This window comes from Ammospiza caudacuta, chromosome 28, assembly GCF_027887145.1.
Source record: "Ammospiza caudacuta isolate bAmmCau1 chromosome 28, bAmmCau1.pri, whole genome shotgun sequence".
In the NCBI taxonomy this organism is placed as follows: Eukaryota; Metazoa; Chordata; class Aves; order Passeriformes; family Passerellidae; genus Ammospiza; species Ammospiza caudacuta.
Genome location: NC_080620.1, coordinates 5,960,961 through 5,981,488, shown reverse-complemented (window position 1 = coordinate 5,981,488; position 20,528 = coordinate 5,960,961). Strand labels below are relative to the sequence as shown.

The 20,528-nt window shown below is 55.6% G+C and overlaps 1 protein-coding gene across 1 annotated transcript; it reads right to left on the bottom strand.

Moving 5' to 3' along the window:
• Positions 1-92: 92 nt before the first annotated feature.
• KLHL26 (kelch like family member 26) lies at positions 93-15,977 on the bottom strand. Its single transcript, XM_058821172.1, has 3 exons — positions 15,874-15,977; positions 4,299-4,481; positions 93-1,707 (listed from the first exon to the last, which is right to left on the bottom strand). Exons 1-3 carry the CDS (start codon positions 15,918-15,920, stop codon positions 126-128), a joined length of 1,812 nt encoding a protein of 603 aa, XP_058677155.1. The 5' UTR covers positions 15,921-15,977; the 3' UTR covers positions 93-125.
• Between the last annotated feature and the right edge of the window lie 4,551 nt (positions 15,978-20,528).

Here is a 20,528-nt window from a genome sequence, read left to right as displayed (position 1 = left end):
TAACATCTGTTCAGTCTGCCTGGCTGGCAAGTGCTGCTGCTGGAGCTGGCTTGCAGGGCTCCCCAGCAGGAGCAGGGACATTCTGGAGCTGTTCTGTCCTTCCCTGTCCCCCGGAGCCCCCCGAGTCACCTCTGGCTCGTCACCTGCGGGAGGATGACGGGGGCGCAGGCGATGCCAGCAAACGACTCTGGGAAGTGCAAGTCCCTCTCCCACTCGTCCGTCTCCGTGTTGTAGACCTGCACGATGCTGGTGACGTTGTTGAGGTGCCAGTTGTAGCCCCCCACGATGTAAATCTTTTTCTCCAGGAGGCAGCAGCCGGCCTCCGACTGCCCCGCGCGCATGGGGCTCACCGTGGTCCACTGGTCCGTCTCGGGGACGTAGTACTCCACGGCCAGGACGTCGAAGCAGCGATCCACGTGGTCCATGCGTCCCCCCAGGGCGTAGATCCTGCTGTTGGCGCTGACCATGGCGTGCAGCACCCGCGGCTCGTTCATGGGCGTCTTGAACTCCCACTGGTCGGCGGTGGGGTCGTAGCAGTGCAGCGCCTTCTTGTCCTCCACGGAGATGCCGTAGCCCCCCGAGATGTAGAGCCTGTCCCCCGCGGTGGCGCCGGCGTGGCCCCACGTCCTGCGCTTCAGGGAGCACACGTAAGTCCACTCGTTGTCCTTGGGGCAGTACTTCTCCACCGAGGCCAGGCTGCCCGAGCGGTTGCGGCCGCCCGTGGCGTACACCATGCCGCGCAGGACGTTGAGCTGGAACTGGATCCTGCTCTCCTGCATGGCCTGGATGCGCAGCCACTGGTTCAGGTGGGGGTCGTAGCGGTAGGAGACGTCGACGGCGCCCTCCCCGCTGCGGTACTGCAGCTGCTGCCCTCCCACCAGGTACACGAAGTTGTCGAGCACGGCCACGCACGAGTGGCTGCTGCCCACCTCCATGGCGGTGAGCTCGCGGAACTGGCGCCCGGCCGCGTCGGGCAGGCAGAACACCTTGGGGCTGACGGTGCGGTCGTTGTCGGTGTAGGGCGTGCCGCCGAAGGTGACGAGGGACAGCACGTCCGAGCGGATGGCCGTGCGCGGGGACTGCATCTCGTGCTGCCGGAAGGGCAGGATCTGGTAGTTGAAGGCCTCCAGCAGGTACTGGCGGCACAGCACGTCCTCCACCATGATGTCCAGGGTCTGCACGCTGTCCACCAGCTCCGAGGACTTCATGAGCGGGAAGCGGATGTGGCAGAGCACGCGGCTGGCGCTGGCGCGGCGCGCGGGGTCGAACTGCAGCCAGCGCACGGCGGCGCGGAACAGCTCGATCTCGCTGCAGCTCTTGAGCTTGTTGCTCTGCAGGAAGAACACCAGGCGCTCCAGGGGCAGGTGCAGGAAATCCTCCTCCTCCGAGATCTGCAGGAAGTGCCTGAAGGTGAAGGCGTCCACGGATTCCTTGAGGGACGCCAGGCTGAAGGTGGTGGCCATCTGGCCGATGTTGAGGCACGTCTCCACGCTCATGGCCGACTTGAGGAACTCCTCGCACAGCTCCACCACCGGCACCATCTGCAGGAAGACGGCGGCTCCCAGCACGTCCTGGATGCAGTCGAGGTCCAGCGTGACCTCGGCGCTGTAGGCGAAGTCGATGATGTGTTTCAGGCCCTTGGCAGACACGCCCTTGAGCTCGATCACGTCCTGGCTGGCTTCTCTCATGCCGCCCGTGAACATGGCCCTGCAGGTCAGCAACACAAACACAAAACCCCCCCTGCTTCAGCAAGAGATGCAGCACCTCGGAATTGGGTTTTGTTTAACGCTCTGATTCTCTCGGGGCGGGGAAGCGGGGAATAAATCAAGGCTAAATCTCTACGAGCCAGGAGAAATGAGAGTGTGCAATGACTTACATAAGGCTTGCATAAACAGTGCACTGAGGAGGAATATTCAGCAACTGGAGAAGTTTTTCAATCCCACTGGCAGCAGGAATAGGAGCAGACCACAGGACCAAGCTCCAGGAAGAGGCAGAGCTGCCAGAGCAGGAGTGAACAATTCTGGACACCAATAAATCCGTGATATCCAACCAAAAAGGATCCCAGGGGATGTACACCAGCTGACTGGGAGCCGTACCCTGAAGGGTTTTAGGTGGTTTTAGGTTTAGGATTTGGGGGCACAAGGAGGGAACACACCTGTGGTGGGAGTTCAGTGACCCCTAGCAGTGAGGCCTTTAGGCCCTGTTATCCTTTACCTCACAGGCAACTATGAAATGGCTCAAAAATTGCAGGTGCAGCACATCTCAGGAACAGCTTCGGTCTTCCAGCAGAACCTCCCCTGCAAGGCTCCCTCCCAAGGCCTGAAAAAATGGGAGCTGCAGCCCGGGCAGCAGGGGGCTGACAGGCAATTAAACACAAATGGGGGGAAAAAGGCTCAGTTACAGCACAGCTGCGAGCACAGCACCAGCCCAGGCCAGCAGAGCTCAGGCCCTGGATCTGCTCCTTGGGAGGCTCCCCAATTCCACAGGAAGCACATTCCACACCGAGGCCTGGAGGCTGCGGCTCCCAGCGCGGGGCCGCGGTGGGGCTGGGGCTGCACCTGTGGGGTTTGGGCCCTTTTTGGCGTTTGGGCCATTCCCAGCCCGTTCCTGAGGGGTTTGTTGCCCAGGGGTGGTTGGGGGTGAGGGTTTGCACCCCGTGGTGCTCAAGGAGCAGTGGCAGAGCAGTTGTGGGTCAAGCAAAGTCAGAGCAGGTGACATGGAGTGACACTGGTGACGGGAGTGTCACTGCTCCCTGCCACTGCACACACATCCCAGCAATCCATGAAATGTCACACCAAAGGTCTCAAACCTGCACTTTTTGGGCTGGTTTTTTCCACCTGCTCTTTTCCATGGGAAAGGTAAACCCGTGGTGTCACCAGAGATGCCTGTGCCGACTCCAAGGTGAGAGTCAGCCCCAAAAAATGCTGAGCAGACCCTGCCTCGACACGGGAATAAAGGAATATCTTGGGAACGCTGTCAAAAGACAGGAGTTCCAAGTTTCCTGTCCAAACCAGGCTAGAAAACCTGCTGCCTTCCAGCATAAACCCAAGAAATCCTAAATGACCTAAATGAGGAAATATCTGCCTGTGAGATCAGCCTGCTGTAACCCAGTGACCAGGAACGCTGTTCCCAATTATTTGTCCGTGCAGCAGATGAGAGCATTGTGCAGAAATCCCAGCACATCCCCTGTCCCAGCCCTGATCCCTTGCCCCAGAGGACACACAGCCACGTGTGTGCTGCTGCACCAGCTGAGCAGGGAGAGGAAAGCCTCCACTGAGCCTTCATTGTTGCCATGCTGAAGACAAATCATCAACTAGAATGCAATTCCCTTCAAAAGTGTTATGGTTCTAAAATGCTGATTATATAAATGCTTCAATTTCACTCTTTTCCCTCCCCCTTCCCTCAGAAAAAAAAAACTACAGAGTGGTTTCAAAACCTGGATTATTCTGCTGTTGTTCCCCAGGACAACCTTCCTGAGCACCTCTGAAGTTCTGAGCAGGAACCCACTGAAGGTTCTGAGGAGGAACCCACTCAGCAATGAGACTCTGACAGTGGAACCACCCTGGCAGGGAGGAACAAACAGTGCCATTACCAACCCAGAGCAGCTCCAAGGTTAATGATGTGTCCTCAGTTTGGAGCCCCCATCCCTGGAGGTGTCCCAGGAACTCCTGGATGTGGCACTCGGTGCTCTAGGCTGGTGACAAGGTTGAGCTCGATGGCCTTGGAGATCTTTTCCAACCTCACAATCACAATTCTGTGATTCTGTGACGGAGGCAAGATGGATGAAACTTCTATTTTCACTCAGGACTCTCTCTGCATTGATTTGGCTGCAGAACTCCTCACAGTGCTTTGGTTTTCAGCCCACACCAGCTGGGACAATTCTCCCAGACCTTCTGGGACCACACTTGGTGCTCTCAGCCCAGGGGCAGGGAGCCCCACAGGCAGAGCAGAGGTGGCTACACAGAACAGGAGGATGGGGTGCCTCATTTTGGAGCCTCACTGCCACTTCCAAACCAGCTCAACAGCAAAAGCAGCACCAACACCTGCCCAGGTGGGGTCCAAACCTCAGCTTGGGCTCCTGCCTTGGCCCAGCAGCTGCAGCTGAACAAACCTGAGTGCAGAGGGACTGCTCCTGAACCTCTACCTGCCTGCAGGACACTCGTGGAGCAAACCAAACCTCCCAAGGCTTCTGCAGGGTGGGACTTTGGGATGTGGTGGGGAAGCTGGGATGGGGAGGATGGGGAGACAGCAAACCCACGGGAAAGGTGAAAGTGCCTGCTTCCCTATGGGGTTCTCACCTGAAATAGTCACTGCAGGCAGCCAAGACAACTTTATGAACCTGAAACACTTCATTATTTATAGTGAGGATGACATCAAGCAGCTGAGCCTGGGCTCGGAGCGAGGCCAGTCCCTGCAGCAGCGTGGTGCTGTGGCCAGGAGCAGAGAACGTGCATTTCAGGGTGCTGTTCTTGTCAGCCATGCTAAAAACAGAACAAGAGAGACAGCCTGGTTTGAGATGAGCACAGAATGTCACACACCCACCCAGCCAGATGGGGACACAGCAGCTGGCACCAGCTGGAAGGCAAACTCCCACCTCAGAGCCACCCAGGGAACACCTCGAGCTCCCTTCTCCCAGCACAAAACACTTGCACGATTTGCACACGATTATGCTCTGGCACTGCTGACATCCCTGCAGCACACGTGGGGCTCCAGACACCAGCCAGACATCTCCTGGGGCCACAGCCTCCAGGGAACGTTGGTGTCTCCACCAGAGCCCACCCTGACCTGCACTCCAACCACAGCACCCAGCCACACTTGCTGCTCCTGCCCAGCACCTTCCCTGGTGCAGCTGCTGCATCCCTGCTCCTGCCTGCCCCACCTGATCCTTCCCTGCTGCCCGACCCCCAGGAGAGGAGCAAAAAGCAGAATATTGCACGGCACCGGCTGCCCTGAACCCCGTCAGGTGTTGGAGCTGTTGGTCAGCAGGGTAAACACCTCCCTGCTCTTGCCAGAGCCTCTCACGCCGCTGCCCACGGCAGCCCGGGCTCTGCCTGCCCTCACACGCACTTGGCAGGGGCAGCAGCAGGGCCCTGCTCCAGGGGAGCACCCTGGGGATGCTCTGCAGAGAGCTCCAGGAGCCACTGCAAGGCGCCCTGAGCTGCTCCTGGGGAATCCCAAATTCATCTGTAGAATTTAATCCAGCTCTGGCCGACTTTTCGGGATCACTGGGGAGAAAACACAGGGATCAACGGTCAGGATGGAGCTGATGTTTCCAGGAGCATCCTGCTGCTTGGTCCCTGCCTTTTTGAGGAATCTCTTATGGAAACATGACCTCAAAACAATCCCAAGGAGATTATCCCGAGTCTGGGAAGGTGTGTGAGCTGCTCCAAATCCACAGTGGGAGAGTGCACTTAGGACTGCACCTAGAGGGAATTATCATCACTATTATTATTGTTATTATTATTATTATTAGTATTATTATTATTAATTAGGTGGAATCAAGCAAGGGAGCCAAAAAGGAGCAGGCAGGGTTGAGTAATCCCAGGGTTTGCTCCAACCCTCCTCCCTAAGAACAACAACAGCCACACACAATGGACCAAACGCGCCGGCGAGGTCAGGCAAGAGTCAGGGAGATGGGATAACAAAAAAGGGGATGTAAACAATCCTCAAACAATGAGGGACAGGGGACAGGGCTGCTCCTATCGGGTTGCAATTTCCTGCAAGCTTTAGGGAGAGGGGAAATCTGGGATGTCCATCAGAGCTCTGGGAGGCAGCTCTGGAGCTCAAAGCAAACCTTGGCAGGCTGGATCAAGCTCCTCAGGCTTGGGAATGCTCCTCAAAATCCGTGGGAGCTCCTGCTGGGATGGCTGGGGGTGCTCAGCTGGGGTGGGGTGGTCTGAAATGCCCTCCCTAAAATCAAAGCGCTCCAAAGAGCCTCAGAGCAGAGCGTGGGGTGCTCCTCGCTGGAATAAAAGGGATTAGCACGAAGGCAGCTGCTGACAGGACCTTTATCCACACTCTGCAAGCCAAGAAATGTCTGTCCCGAGGAAAAGAGAGGGAAGAGATTGGAGGGATTCTCAGCATGTCAAACCCCGTTCCCTCTCCTGGCCGGAACCTGTATTTGCTGGGGAGGAAGGAGGAAAGGTCCATGAGCAGCACAAAAGCCACAGCTCCAGGCTGGACAGGTAAAATCCACAGGGACGGATCCAGCAGGACCCCAAATTCCTGAGTTTGCGTGACTTTGTCACACTCCATCTCTGCAGGAGTCTCCTCATGCGAATTTTCCTCAGTTTTTAAATTTTTTTTTGGTACTGATTTCAAACATTCGCCTTCCCAGCCTTGGGGTTCCTCCCTATGGGGATGCTGCCCCTGGATCCACAGGCAGCACAGGTTCAAACAACCAGTGTCACCTGCACAAATATTCCTTTATTTTTTCCTTTTCCTCAATTCTCTTTTACAGGATTAGCTCAGGGCGGGTTGGGCAATCTGTGTGGCATAAAGGTGTTTGGATGTGGCATTCATTTCAACAGGTAATGGAACAGCCACTCCAGGAAAAACTCCGTGTTCTGGTCCCTTTGTCTATTTACAGGGATAGAATAAAAGGATCCAATGATTACACAATACCCTGAAGGAGGGAAAAAAAAAAAAAAAGTAAAACAAAAGAAAAGCATCACTAATGTCCAGCAAAAAAAAAAAAAAAAAAAAAAAACAAACCAGAAGGATTTTAAGGAGGAAAAAAAAAGCTGGAAACAAAACAAAGTCCACACAAAGCATGAGAAATCAAGTAAGGGATTTCTGGAAAACAAAGGGGGAGGATGAGAGGTGAGAGAACAGCACCAAGCCGTGTTTGCTCTGCGGGCAGGAAAAAGGGATTTGTGATAAGAGCAGGCTTGGCTGGGCACGACGGCATGCCTGAATCCACGGCCTTGGCAGCACTGGCAATGGAGGAAGAAGAGGAGCAGCAGTTGGATGCCAGAGAGTGAAAAATAAATATAAAAAAGCCCGGAGCACAAAAGGAAGCCTTGAACATGTGAGAGCGCCTTTGTGAGGCTGTCGCTATCTCATCCCAGATCTCCAAATGCCGTGTACTTGTTGCTTAACAATTTGTTACAGCAGGAACAGCCTGGAAGACAAAACTTGGGAAGAGTTTTGTCTCCTCCTCCTCCTCCTCGCAGCTCAGAACGTGCCCCGGGAGATAAAAGCCTTTCAGCACGACGGGGAGAAAGTGTTTATTCTGCTGCTTCCCTTTCCTCGGAGGCAGGGATGGGGAGCTTCTGGAATTTTCCTGGGGATGCTCAAAAAGCTGGAGTTTCACGGGGGTTTCACTGGGTCAGCGTGGAGCAGGGTCAGCCAATTTTCTCCATTGGAAAAACGCAGGACACAAAAATCACACCCGCACCAACATCCCACTGTGGGCACCCCAGCACCCAACACCCTGCCACCAGCAGGCCCTCACGTGGCTCTGTGGGCACAAAGGTGGCTTTGCAGAACAGGATTGCCACTTTCCATACGGAAACAGCTGTCAAAGGGATCTTTTTATACCCATGGCACGCACGGCAGGGGCAGCTGGAATCCCACAGCAGAGAGCCAGGGGGGTGATGCCTTATGGGCAGCAGCCTCAGAGCTCTGGGAACATGCCGGGAACATCCCTGTGACATCCCTGTGACACCCCTGTGACACCCCTGGACCATCCCTGTGACATCCCCGTGACATCCCTGGGACGTCCCTGTGACCTCCATGGGAACATCCCCGTGACATCCCTGTGACATGCCCGGGACATCCCTGGAACACCCCTGGGAACATCCCTGTGACACCCCTGGAACATCTCGGTGACATCCCTGTGACATCCCTGGGACACCCCTGTGACCTCCATGGGAACATCCCCGTGACACCCCTGGGACATCCTCGTGACATCCCTGTGACACCCCTGGGACATCCCTGGAACATCCCTGGGACATCCCTGGGAACATCCCTGTGACACCCCTGGAACATCTCGGTGACGTCCCTGTGACATCCCTGGGACACCCCTGTGACACCCCTGGACCGTCCCTGTGACATCCCTGGGACACCCCTGTGACCTCCATGGGAACATCCCCGTGACACCCCTGGGACATCCCTGGGAACATCCCTGGGACATCCCTGTGACATCCCTGTGACACCGCTGGACCATCCCTGGGACATCCCTGTGTCATCCCTGGGACACCCCTGTGACACCCCTGGAACACCCCTGTGACATCCATGGGACATCCCTGGGACACCCCTGGAACACCCCTGTGACATCCCTGTGACACCCCTTGGAACACCCCTGGGACATCCCTGGGACACCCCTGTGACACCCCTGTGACATCCCTGTGACACCCCTTGGAACACCCCTGGGACATCCCTGGGACACCCCTGTGACATCCCTGGAACACCCCTGGGACATCCCGGTGACATCCCTGGAACACCCCTGGGACATCCCGGTGACACCCCTGGGACACCCCTGGGACACCCCTGTGACATCCCTGGGACATCCCTGTGACACCCCTGGGACATCCCTGGGACACCCCTGTGACATCCCTGGGACATCCCTGTGACACCCCTGGGACACCCCTGTGACATCCCTGGGACATCCCTGGGACACCCCTGTGACACCCCTGGAACACCCCTGGGACATCCCGGTGACACCCCTGGGACACCCCTGGGACACCCCTGTGACACCCCTGTGACACCCCTGTGACACCCCTGGAACACCCCTGGGACATCCCGGTGACACCCCTGGGACACCCCTGGGCACCTGCACAGCCCAGAGCCCCGGAGGCCGAGATGCTGAGGGCCACAGCTCCAGGACCAGCTCAGGCACAAAGAACACCCCAAGAAGAAGCGGCCCTGGCGCTGCCTCCTCCGCTCCCCACGGCGTCACGTGGCAGCCAGGATGCCTTTCGAGCTAATGAATCATTTTTACCAAATCTGTCCTGATGATTAAAAACATCAAAGCTGGAATTAAAGGCTTACCGAGCATGAGTTCATATTTCAGCATGTTTGCAACCACTGCACAAGCACAAGTGGAGAGAATTAGAGCAGGACAGATTGTAACATTTCAGTGATTGAATTAAGGGAGAAAAACCTGCCCGTCGCGTTCCTCCTCTCCTTTTACAACATGGAAGGAGGGGCACTTTGGTGCTCTCCATCCCAGCTCAGCATCCCCACGTTTCTGGGCAGGTGGTGCTGGGTCATTTTTCATCCAGCAGAAACTGGAGGGGGCTTGGCAGGATTCCTGAGCAGGGCAAACTTCCAAGAGCCAAACTCTTCCAGAAACGCCAGCTCCAGAGGTGGGACCCTGCAGGGAAGGGCTGGGGGACAGCAGGGGAAGGGGGGAAAGCAGCAGAACGTGTGGAAAAGCACCAGGAACGGAGTGGCACAGCTTTTCCAAGGCTGAGCAAAAAGGGCTGGGGTTGCAGAATAGCCAGCGAGGCACCTGCAAGGCATTTTTTGTGGTGAGAGAGGCAGAACTCCCATAAAGCTGGAGAGTAACTTTATTTAGAACATAAGGTATGAATATTAAGGACCTTCTTTAGGAACCTTTGACAGGCAGCATTATAGATATTTTAATAATGCAAATCATTTAATGCCTTTAGTTTCATGCCTAAGTAAAAAAACACATTTAGATTCTGATTTTTAAACTACAATTAAGACACTTAAAATCAAAACAAAAGTCAAACTCCCTCAGATAAGTCACTGGTAGCCATGGTGACTGTAATATTTCAGATCCTGAGGCTTTATATCACATGCCCAAACGATGAAAATGAGTTTTCAGCACTTCACACTCACAAATGCTATGTTAGGGCAGAAAGGCTGAGCCCTTCACTGCGGATTTGCTGCCTCCCAGACTCTCATTTGGGATTTTGGGGGAATATTCCTGTGGCCTTTGCATCCCTCTAACCAGACACAGCAAGGAGCTCCCTTGGGAGTTTGGGGCAAGGAAGATGAGGCAGAAAATTCCTGCCCTGTTAACCTGCTTGTGCTCCCAACAGCACTCACAGCGATTTCTGGCCAAATCAGAAATCCACAATAAGCACTGAATGATCAGCAACTAATTAAATATTAACACTCTGATTGAAGGGGATGCTTTCCAGCGAAACAAAATCATCCTCAAGAAAGATATGGGCGCAAAGAAAAAAGTGTTTAATCGATTTCTTTGTTCCTTTTTCCAACTCCTTCCCTTAATTTCTCCCATTTCCCTCCTCTGCCTCCACTCATTTTCCACTCCTGACACCATCTCTTTCATCAAAGTAATAAATAAAAGGAGAGAGCCTGAGACTAATATTGCTGTTTAAAAGTGACTGGCAATTTGCAGGGCTCAAATGAAGAGCTCACAAGTGGGGCTGAGTTTCAGGAGTGATACCCTGTGTGAAAATAATGCACCCATGGAAAACGCCCCAAGCGCAACGGGAAAGTTTGAAAAGTCTCCAGCCTCAAAATTTCAGGGAATTTATTGTTTGGCAAAGGGAGAGCAAAGAAACATTCACTATTTAAGAAAGGAAAAGGACAAAGCCCAGCGAACAAAGCTTTTTTTCAGTTCTGTTTCAGGCTCCAAAGGCCGGTCCCTCTCCCAGCAGCCGGACTGGTCAGCCCTGGCACGGGGCTGGGCACCGCTGTGCCCACACTGACCACTGCTGGCCAGCCCAGGCCTGACCAGCCCTGCAGCTCCGTGCAAACAGCAACTAAAGCTGGATTTTACATGAGCCAGGAGGCAGCTGGCCCATCGTCCAGTGCTTTCTGCCTCAGGTCCTGCAGATCCCCTCATTTCTTTATCTGCATCCCATTTCCCCCAGGCTGCAACCAAGGACACCCTGGAGCCCAAAGGTAAAGCAGCAGGAAGCTTTTCCATTTATTTATTTGCTAAATATTATTTTTTATGTCCTTAGAAGCCTGAGACATTTCCAAAATCTCTGTTTTTCTTTTCTTCTGCGCCGGGCTCGCTCGGGGCCCTGCAGACACACACGAATTTCACTCTGCTCCCAGGCATCAATCAGGAGGTTGTTTGCAAGCCAAAGGAGGTGGGATTTTGCTTTCTGCACTAATAAAACTGGATGGCTGTCAAAAAGCTGGCTGGCCTGGTAAAACAGAGCAGCGAAAAAGTGGAGGGTGAAAGATGTGAACATGTTCAACTCTGCCACCGCCCGGGGTTCCAACGTGAGGTCTGGGCAGGACATGCCGTACCCAGGAAAAACTGAGAGGGGGAAAGGAAAATAGCAATAAAAAAACCCCAGAATGAGATTTTTTAATGCTTCTGTCACAGAGCCAGAGGCATCTTGGTGCTGGTGCAGTTTGGTGCTGGTCCTTCAGCAGCCAGAAGGCGCAGAGGACTCTCAGGTGAGAGGTGCATGAGCCCAGGTTTGGACACCAGGGCTTGGAGGGGCAAAAATGTCACAGTGAGATTAATGACAAGGATCTGCCATTGCTCTTTTTTCATATTTAGAGCTACCACAGGGGGTTTGTCCTGTACCGGCTTTTCCTCAGTCCTGCCCAAAGCTGGTGACAGCAGAGAGGTGACATCTGGAGAGGTGACATCTGGAGAGGTGGCACCCATCGCCACCCATCCCTGCCCTGTCACCACCTTGATTGAAAATGAGAAGATGCTCACTCACACCACAAACTTGATGATTATTTTTTGCCAGCCCCAAACCTGATCCCTCTGAGGCAGAACAAACAGAGCAAACACAAAAACCACTTGGAGCACGCCCACGCCAGTGACAGCAGGGACAGAGCCAGGCACCCAGGGACCCTCAGAGTGTGGAGTTTACATCCCACAAAGTCCATGTACAGCCCCAAGCTGGGGCTGGTCACACACTCAATACTCGCTGGCAGCCCTGCCTCAAACACTGCACATTTCCCCAACGCTGCAGAGCAAAAAGTGAAATTCGAGCGGTGCCACGTCCGAAATAACCCAAAAATGCGAGCAGTGCCCGGCTGCTGGAACAGCCCGAGGGAGCAGCGGGTGCTCCTGAGCCTCTCCCAGCAGTGCAAAGGCCGGGAGGCACCTAGTGGTGTCGGGAAGCACAGCAGAGCCACCAGGGCCACCCCACAAGTGTCACCTGGGCCACACAGGCACTGCTGGACCTGCCCTCCTGCCTTGTGCCCGGCCCAGTGCCACCCTGACACCTCTGGAGCCCAAAATCTGCCAGGACCTGCCAGCTCTGGGAGCCCAGCAGAGCTGATCCATGGCATGGTGCCCATCCCAAAATCTGACAGGACCTGCCTGGGCTCTGCACAGCTCAGCCACCTCTGTGTCCCCTTCCCTGTGGGGACAGCCCGTGCCAGCTGTGCCAGCTGTGCCACAGCTCTGGCAGGAGGGTCCCCAGTGCCAGGAGCCCACTCCCCACTTTATCCCACACCCCCATCCCGCTCCACACCTGGGGAGAAGTCAGGGAAGTTCCAGCTTTTCCAGAGGTCCTTGGAGCAGAGCCTGTGCCAGGCCGTTTGTGCAGCAGGATGGCACACCCTGGGCAGTGTGGCAACAGGACAGGAGCAGGTACGTGCAGGGCAGGTGCTCCTCTCCCCTCCCTGCACCTCCACCCTCCACACTGGAGCCTGGCAGCAGCCAGGGAGCTCAGGCAAACCCAGCACAAAGTGATGGAGCAGCAGAGAGCAGCAGCAAACACAGAGCCCCGTTGCTCCACAGAAATGGAGGAATTGGTGGTTTCCAGCACTCAGCATCAAATTCCAGCTCAAATCCACTTGCAGCCCATTGCTCTCCTGACCTGAACCCTCTGCACTCAGGTGTGTCCCCATCACAACATTGTTTTCTCTCCCAGCTGTGTCTTGCACAGGCTTTGTGCCACCCAGAACAGCTTTCCTTAAAGATCCCAAATTTCTGTGCAACTCCAGCATTTCTTAATAAATGACAAAGTGGGAGAGACACTTTAACCACGTCCTGCTGTGCAAGGCTCCTCCTCACAAAGCCACACAGCACTCAGAGGTAGGACAGGAACCTGTGGAGCATCCCCCAAGTTCACTTTTGGTGTAAATAAAACCCCCAGCTCAGGGCTCTCCCCACACTGCAGGAGCAGGCTGCAGTTATTTTTACAGTGATTCAGCTCGAGCATAAACATTTACACCACGTCTACCAGATCTAACAACTAAATCTGTCTGAAACTTGCCATGTGGCAGAGGATAGATCATAGAAACCCCACAAAAACTCCACTTCAGCTCCAAAAGGGAAAAAATACCGAGGCTGATTGAAGGGTGAGGCTGTAGGAGATGACAGGAACACCAAAGCAAGGCAGGCTCACAGCCCTTATCTTCCCCCTTTGGGGTTTTACTCCATCCCCATGGATATTCCTCTCCTTCCCAGCACTTTCTCAGAAGGAATAAAGTTTGGGAAGCTCAGGTCAGCACTCCCTTGATGGGAACCCAGACATTTGTGACAAGACCTTGCCTGCTCATCCTGATTTTCACAGCAGACACTCCAGTGTGCCCTTCAAGGGATTTCTCCCAATTAATTCCTCAGCAGCTTGTCTGTACACCTCCATTCATTCCCATGGAAAGGCCTGCAGAGGGACATTCTCTCCAGCATCTGGGATGATGTTTTTCCCAGATTTTTGTGCTTTGCACAACCCCACCTCACCAAGGCTGCAGCAACGACGGCTCAAGCGCAGAAGCTTCTCCTGCTGAGGGTCCCAAAAGGTCCCAAGTTTCCTCTCCCCAGTCCCTTGGAGTGAATTCTGCAGCCTGAAACTCTCCCTCTACGTGACAGAGAGGACTGGGAGTAAAATATGAAACCTAATTGTAAGTCATGACATTCTACCCAAGGAGGAAGAGAGGAAAAAAACACCCAAACCCCGAGTTTATTTGAAAACAGAAGATCGGGGCAATTTGCTTTTCAATGCCCAGGAGCGGCTTTATCAGCATGTCCTTTTGTCCCCACGGTCCCGCAGAGCCTGCGGTGAGCGAATGGAAGGGCAGGATCCCAGCAGAGCAGCGAATTCAGTGAATTCTCCTGCTCGGGGCAGCTCCCGGGCCAGCGGTAGCAATTCCAAAGATGGAAATTCTGCCCGGGGCGTCGGAGCTGCAGTGCTCCATCCAAATGGCATGTGTGAAACAGCCCCGAGCCTCTGTCCTCCTGCCTCAGGGAGCAGAGAAGTGCAAAAAGCCACCAGTGGAAGCACCTAACAAGGAATCACTGCTGACAGGGAATGCCCTTGGAATCCTCCTCACGCTCCACAGCACATCCCAAGTCCTCCATCAGGTTTCTCCTCCTATTCCCCAAGAAATCCACCTTCAAACAAGCAAAAAAAAAAAAACGTTTAAACTGCCGGCCAACAAGAAGCAGGATCCAAACTTGAACGGGCTTTGCTTTAAAATTAACAAAGAAAATAAACACTCAGCGATAGGGAACATGACGGAGCTGCAGCTCGGGGGAATAAAACTGCTGCAGCTCCAGCCTGGGTGATTTATCACAGCCCTGAAACAAATTACTTCCATTTCTCACTGCTGCACACCCAGGGACCTCCCAAGTGCCAGGGGAGAAGTGCTACCAACACCTGGAGTGAGAAGTGCTGGGATTCCTGCCTGAGAAAGGAAAGGGAGGCGCAGAGGGATGAAATGAGATGCTGCAGGTGACACAGCGTGGAGCTCCACAGAGCACAGATGGTTATTAGGGGGAAAAAAATAGAATAGATCTATAGGTGAGGATTCAGAGAGGCTTCTCCAGGCTGAGCAATGCCTGGGAGAGCTTCCCCTCCGCGGTGTGACACAAACGGGTGGGGATTGCAGGAGGCAGCGCTGAGGATAAACCGGGCTTTGAGGGGAAGTGACAGCCAGAGAGCAGCAGGGAAACATCCCCGGGACAGGCAGCACAACTGATGCAGACAGCACCAACATCCCCGGGACAGACAGCAAAACTGCCCCAGACAGACAGCACAACTGCCCCAGGCAGACAGCAAAACTGCCCCAGACAGACAGCACAACTGCCCCAGGCAGAAAGCACAACTGCCCAAGCGATGGTGAGGCAGGGAAACAAACCCTGGGAACAGAAACTCCTCCGTGAGCAGGTACCACCTGCAACACCCAGAGCATCCCCCTGAGAGGCACCACATCACCCAAACAGGTACCACATCACCCGGAGAGGCACCACATCACCCCAAAAGATACCACATTACGCTGACAGGTATCACATCTCCCCAACAGGTACCACATCACCCTGACAGGTACCACCTGCCCCGTGCCCCCTTCAAAGCCTGAATAACCCTCCCAAAATCAGGGACTGGGGGTCTGCAGGCACAGCAGAAGGGATGGGGGGCAGCAGAATGGCAAAACTTGGGTGTCTCTGCAAGTGCTACACCTGGGGCTTTGATAAACCCACAGAGCTGGTGGCTCCACAGAGCTGACCCAGGGTGGGACTCACTGGGTGGATTCCCTGTGGGATTCACTGTGTGCATTCACCGCAGGATTCACTATAGGATTCACTGGGTGGATTCCCTATGGGATTCGCTATAGAATTCACACTATTTTCTACTTTAGAGCCTCCCCCCTCACACACCCCACGAGCAACAGCATCTCTGCTCATCACGGTCCCCGCTCAGGACAATCCCTGGCCTGGGTACACCGAGCACCGGGCACCGAGCACCGGGCACGGAGCACCGGGTACACGGAGCACCGGGCACCGAGCACCGGGCACGGAGCACCAAGCACTGAGCACCGGGTACACCGGGCACCGAGCACCGCGCACACCGAGCACCGGGCACCGGGCCGTGCTGCCGCCCGCCAGCGCCCCCGGGCAGCGGCTCTCGGTGCGGCCCGGCCGGCGCTCGGTGAGGCCGGGCCCGGCGCCCCGCGGGCCGATGGGGCCCGGCCCCGCTGCCCGGCCTAGGCCGCGCCGGCCCCGCTCACCTGCTCGGCCGCTCCGCGCCGAACTCGGCCCCGCCGGACTCCGCCATCGCCGAGCGCCGCCGCCACAGCCGCCGGTGCCGCGGGGGAGGCGGCGGGGCCGCCGCGTTAAAGGCGCAGCAGCGGCGGGGACCGGGAGCCGCGGGCTCCGCTGCGAGCCCGCCGGGCCTGGCACCGCCCCGCCGCCACCGCCACCGCCGTGTCACCGCCCCGCGGGAGAGCGGGGCTGGCACCGCTGCCGGGATGGGGACCGGGGACTGGCACCTCGAACCGGGGACTGGCACCTCTGCCGGGGCTGGAGTGGCTGTCACTTCTCCCGGGGTTGTGGGATTGGGGCTGTCACGTCCCCATGGCCAAGGTGATCGGGGCTCTGTCACCCCCCAGAGTGCAGGGACCCGGACTCTGTCACCCCTCAATGAGGACTTTGAGGCTCTGTCGCTGCCTCCTGGGGTTCTGTCCGCAGGGATGTCCCAGGAGATGTCACCTCCCTGCAGCTGCGGGGTCTCACGGATCTGTCACCACCCCCAGGCCACCAGCTCCTTCCCTCCGAGCATCATCCAGCTGATGTCCTCCTTTGCTGCAGCCTGAAATCCCAGCACTTCCCTCGGGATTGCACCTGCGGAGCGCTCAATGTCACCTGCGGATCATTGTGTCACCTGCAGAGAGCTCAGTGTCACCTGCGGATCGCTGTGTCACCTGCAGAGCACCCAATGTCACCTGCGGAGCGCTCAATGTCACCTGCGGGGCGCTCAGTGTCACCTGTGGATCGCCCAGTGTCACCTGTAGATCGCTCAGTGTCACCTGCGGATCATTCAGTGTCACCTGTGGATCACTCAGTGTCACCTGCAGATCACTCCGTGTCACCTGCGGATCCCTCAGTGTCAGCTGCAGAGTGCTCAGTGTCACCCGCGGATCACTCAAGTGTCACCCGTGTATCCCTGAGTGTCACCTGCGGCACCCATCACCTGCAGCCAGCCAGGACAGCCGCGGTGGGGACAAAGCTGCCGCCAGGCCGCTCGGAGCAGGGTTGCTGCCCGCAGCCGCCCGTGCAGGAGCAGCAGTTCCCTCCAGAGGGTGCCGTGCTGTCGCCGGAGCTCCCCGCGGTGCCAAAGCCGCCTCCGTCCCCACACATGGTCGGCATCAGAGCCCTCCCGGCTCTCCCCAAAGCCGCCGGGGCCGCGCGGGGTCCGTGTAATTCCTAAAGCCGCCTCGCATCTGCTCGAGGGGGCATTCCAGGCAGCAGTGGGAATCAGGAAATTATTCGTAGCGCCGGCCCTGCCAACGGCCGGGGGTAGATTTCTTTGATTTCCCATGCTCGGTGTCCACATCTGTAGAAGGGAAAGGGGGGGGAACTCGTACATGAGAATAAACGCGTTGGAGAGCCGTGAAAACTCCCTTTCAAGTCAGCCTGATGAAAACTTCATGTTCTGGAGCTCTTTGCTTCGAGGGGAGCAATCTGTTTCGAAGAGGAAAAGCTGTGTATTTTTCTTATTTAAACCTCCTAAATCTGCTGGAGCATTAAAAATATTTGGCATTTCCACAGCGCATTTCATTCCCAGCTCCGAATGCGTTTTACAGACGTTCATTAATTAAGCCTCGCGAAACCTCGGGGAGAAGGGGAAGCAGTGCTTATTAATTTGCTATTTGTGTTGCTGCAGCACACGGAGACCCCGGCCAGGACCTCGGGGCCTTGTTATTTCAGACACGACCTGCACAGAGCAGGAGCTGTCAGCAGGGGAAGAGGCCGTGCACGGACCCTCCTGGTGTTCCATTCCCCGTCCCTGCTGGAATTTGGGGCTGCAGGAGCTGCCCCCCAGCTCTCCCCCATCTCCAGGGGTGCTCTTTTTGTGTTCTGCTGCTTGGGGGCAGCTCCTGCCCCTCCTTCCCAGCGCCTCGTGGTTGTCCCGCTTCCAGCTCAGCTTCATTTGACACCTTCCCCTTCCTCTGGGGGTCACTTTATGGAATCTCAGAGTTATTTGGGTTGGAAAAGGCCTCCAAGACCACTGAGTCCAAGCTGTGACTGATCCCCAGCCTGTCCCCAGCCCAGAGCTCTGAGTGCCACCTCCACGAGCTCCTTGGACATTTCAAACCTCCCTGGGCAGCCCCTTCCTGACCATCACCATCCTTTCCATGAGGAAATTTCCCCAATACCCAGCTTGAGGCCGTTCCCTCTGGTCCTGTTGTCCCCTGGGAGCTGAGCCTGAGCCCCCCAAGCTGTCCCCTCCTGTCAGGAGAGCCCAAAGGTCCCTCCTGAGCCTCCTTTTCTCCTCCTGAGCCCCTTCCCCATCTCCCTCAGCTGCCCCTCACCTGGTCAGCACACCCTGATCTGTGAAAGACTTCAAAAAAAAGCTCCCCCTCTGTTATTTTTATGTCCCCCCTGATATTTTTAGGTCCCCCCCTGATATTTTTAGGTCCCCCCTGCTATTGGAAGTGCAGCTACCCCTGTCCCCCAAGGGCTGTGCCCTCTCCATCCCAGGTGTGGTGGCAAGGCTGTGAATGTTCCACCTCTGCTTCCCCTGCAGGAAAAGCAGGGCCGGGCTGGATGCTGTAAATGCCTTTCACGTGTTCCCCAGATCCCCGTTAAATGGAACCCCAGAAGGTCTCTCAAAGCAGGAAAAATGCATTTCTAAGACCCTGGGAGGAGGATGTATTCCATAACGACTCTGGTGACCAGGCGTGCTGACTTGTGTCATGTGGAGAAGGAGCCAAGGGGGGGATTTCTTGTTATTTCATATTGCTGATGGGATTTTACCTCTGGCAGCAAATCCAGGAACTTTTTAGTTACCATTATTGTTTGATTTTATGGGCCATTTGATATTTATTTTTATTTCTCTTCATTATTTGTTGAGTGCACTTAGCCCCCTTTCCCGAGCAGCCTGCCTTATATCTAAGGTGAATTTTATGACCAGTGTTAGCACAGCAATCTGAGCAACTCACACAACTGTAATATATTTATCCTGTGCACTCAGTGCATCCAGGCAGGCCTGGAATTCCTACTGTGGAGAGCAGTGGTCTGCCTGGAAAATGCCAACTCTAACTGGACTGGGTTGAAAAAAATAAAAGGAATAAACTCCAAACTACTCTGCATTATTCTATTTACATTCTTCTTCTTTCTGATCTTGATTTCAAGCCTTCAGGATCTATTTGAGTCATATTTTCACCTTTTTTTTCGTTTGTTTTTCCCCTTGCAAAACATGAGGTCTCTCCATGTACCTTTTGCTGCAAGCCAAGCTCTTGCGTATCCCACGGCTCCCACAGCTGGACTTTAAAATCCACAGCCAGCACTGGGAGAGTAATGACAAAATCATGAGCTGGCAGCTCTGCCTTTCCCTCAGACCTCCTCATTTCATCCTGCTCAGGAGCAGGAATTCCTCACAGCTCCCAGCACCACCATCCAGGAGTTTTATTAATTTTTTTCCCAATTTTTGTTAGATTTTTCTCAGCACGGGGTTTTTTCCCCAATTCTTGTTACATTTTTGGCTGCTTTATTTTCTCTCATCGTGAAGGAGGCTGCAACGACCTCCCTCGCTCCTCCTGGTGATATCCCAGCTCTGTGTCCTGCCTGCCCTGAGGGTGTGGTGGTGTTTCTCAGTGCCAGCGCTTCTCCCTGCTCTTATTCCCTCTGGATTTCTGCTCCCTGCTAATCCCTGGGTAATCCTGACACGGCGTGAGCCTGGGCAGGGTCAGGAGCACAGGCTGGGGTGTGGCTGCTGTGCCAGCTCGATGGACCAGCCCTTCTCTCCCTTTCATCCTGCCCCTTTGGATGCATTTCCCGTGGAGATGTTTGAGATGTTCGATCTGCTGTGGGCAGGGGGACGTGGATCCTCCATCCCCTCCTTCCCCTGCAGCTCCAACACTGCCAGGGCCCACTGCAGAGAGAGAATTCCATGGGGAGCAGCCACCAAGGGATGTGAGACCCTCAAGGGTGTGAGACCCCCAGGGATGTGGGACCCCCAAGTCCCTGAGGATGAGCTCTGTGGGATGAGCTCTGTGGGCTCCCACCATCCTGGGGTGCAGCCAAGCCCTGCATTCCCAAACTCCCCAATTTCAGAGACAATCCAACAGAACCAGCACAAAACCTGGCGACAGCAGCATCCCTTCCGTGCCGGGATGGAGCCAGCCTGGCTCTCTGGCTGGATGCCCACCCTGGGGAGCAGCAGTGCCACCTTCCCCAGCAGGATGGAACAGGAATATGGGAATACTGCGCCCTGTGAGGAGCAGGAACGAGCAGGACACAGAGCACGTGGGGTCTGGCCTGGGGGAAGGATCAACACCTCTGGCTGGAATCTTGGGCTCCTTCCAGTCCCACATGGAGAGCTGACCCCCTCAGGAGCTGGCTCCTGCTCAGCTGGCAGCATTGGCCATTCCCAGCTCCATTTGGCACCGTGGTGAGGCCACGAACCCACAGGTCCCCTCCGTGTCCCACACGTGTCACCCCCAAACACCAGGGATGGCTCCAGGGGCTGCAGCACCACCCCAGCCCATGGGGAGCCTGGTTCCCTTCAGGGAGCCTGGTTCCCACCCAAGCCAGCCAAACCCAGCTTGGCTGTGCTCCTCACCTGGCAGGAGAACACAGGAACGAGCGGGGAGCGCAGCCCCTCGTGTTCCAAGCAGTGACAATGGAGGCCAGGGGATGGAAAATGCCTGTCCTGGCTGCA

Coding starts and splice junctions, on each gene's coding strand:
- KLHL26 (XM_058821172.1), bottom strand. CDS start 15,920: ATGGCGGAGTCCGGCGGGGCCGAGTTCGGCGCGGAGCGGCCGAGCAG. Junction 4,482..15,873: donor GGCGCGGAGCGGCCGAGCAG/GTGAGCGGGGCC, acceptor TTCTGTTTTTAG/CATGGCTGACAAGAACAGCA. Junction 1,708..4,298: donor GCCTGCAGTGACTATTTCAG/GTGAGAACCCCA, acceptor GCTGACCTGCAG/GGCCATGTTCACGGGCGGCA.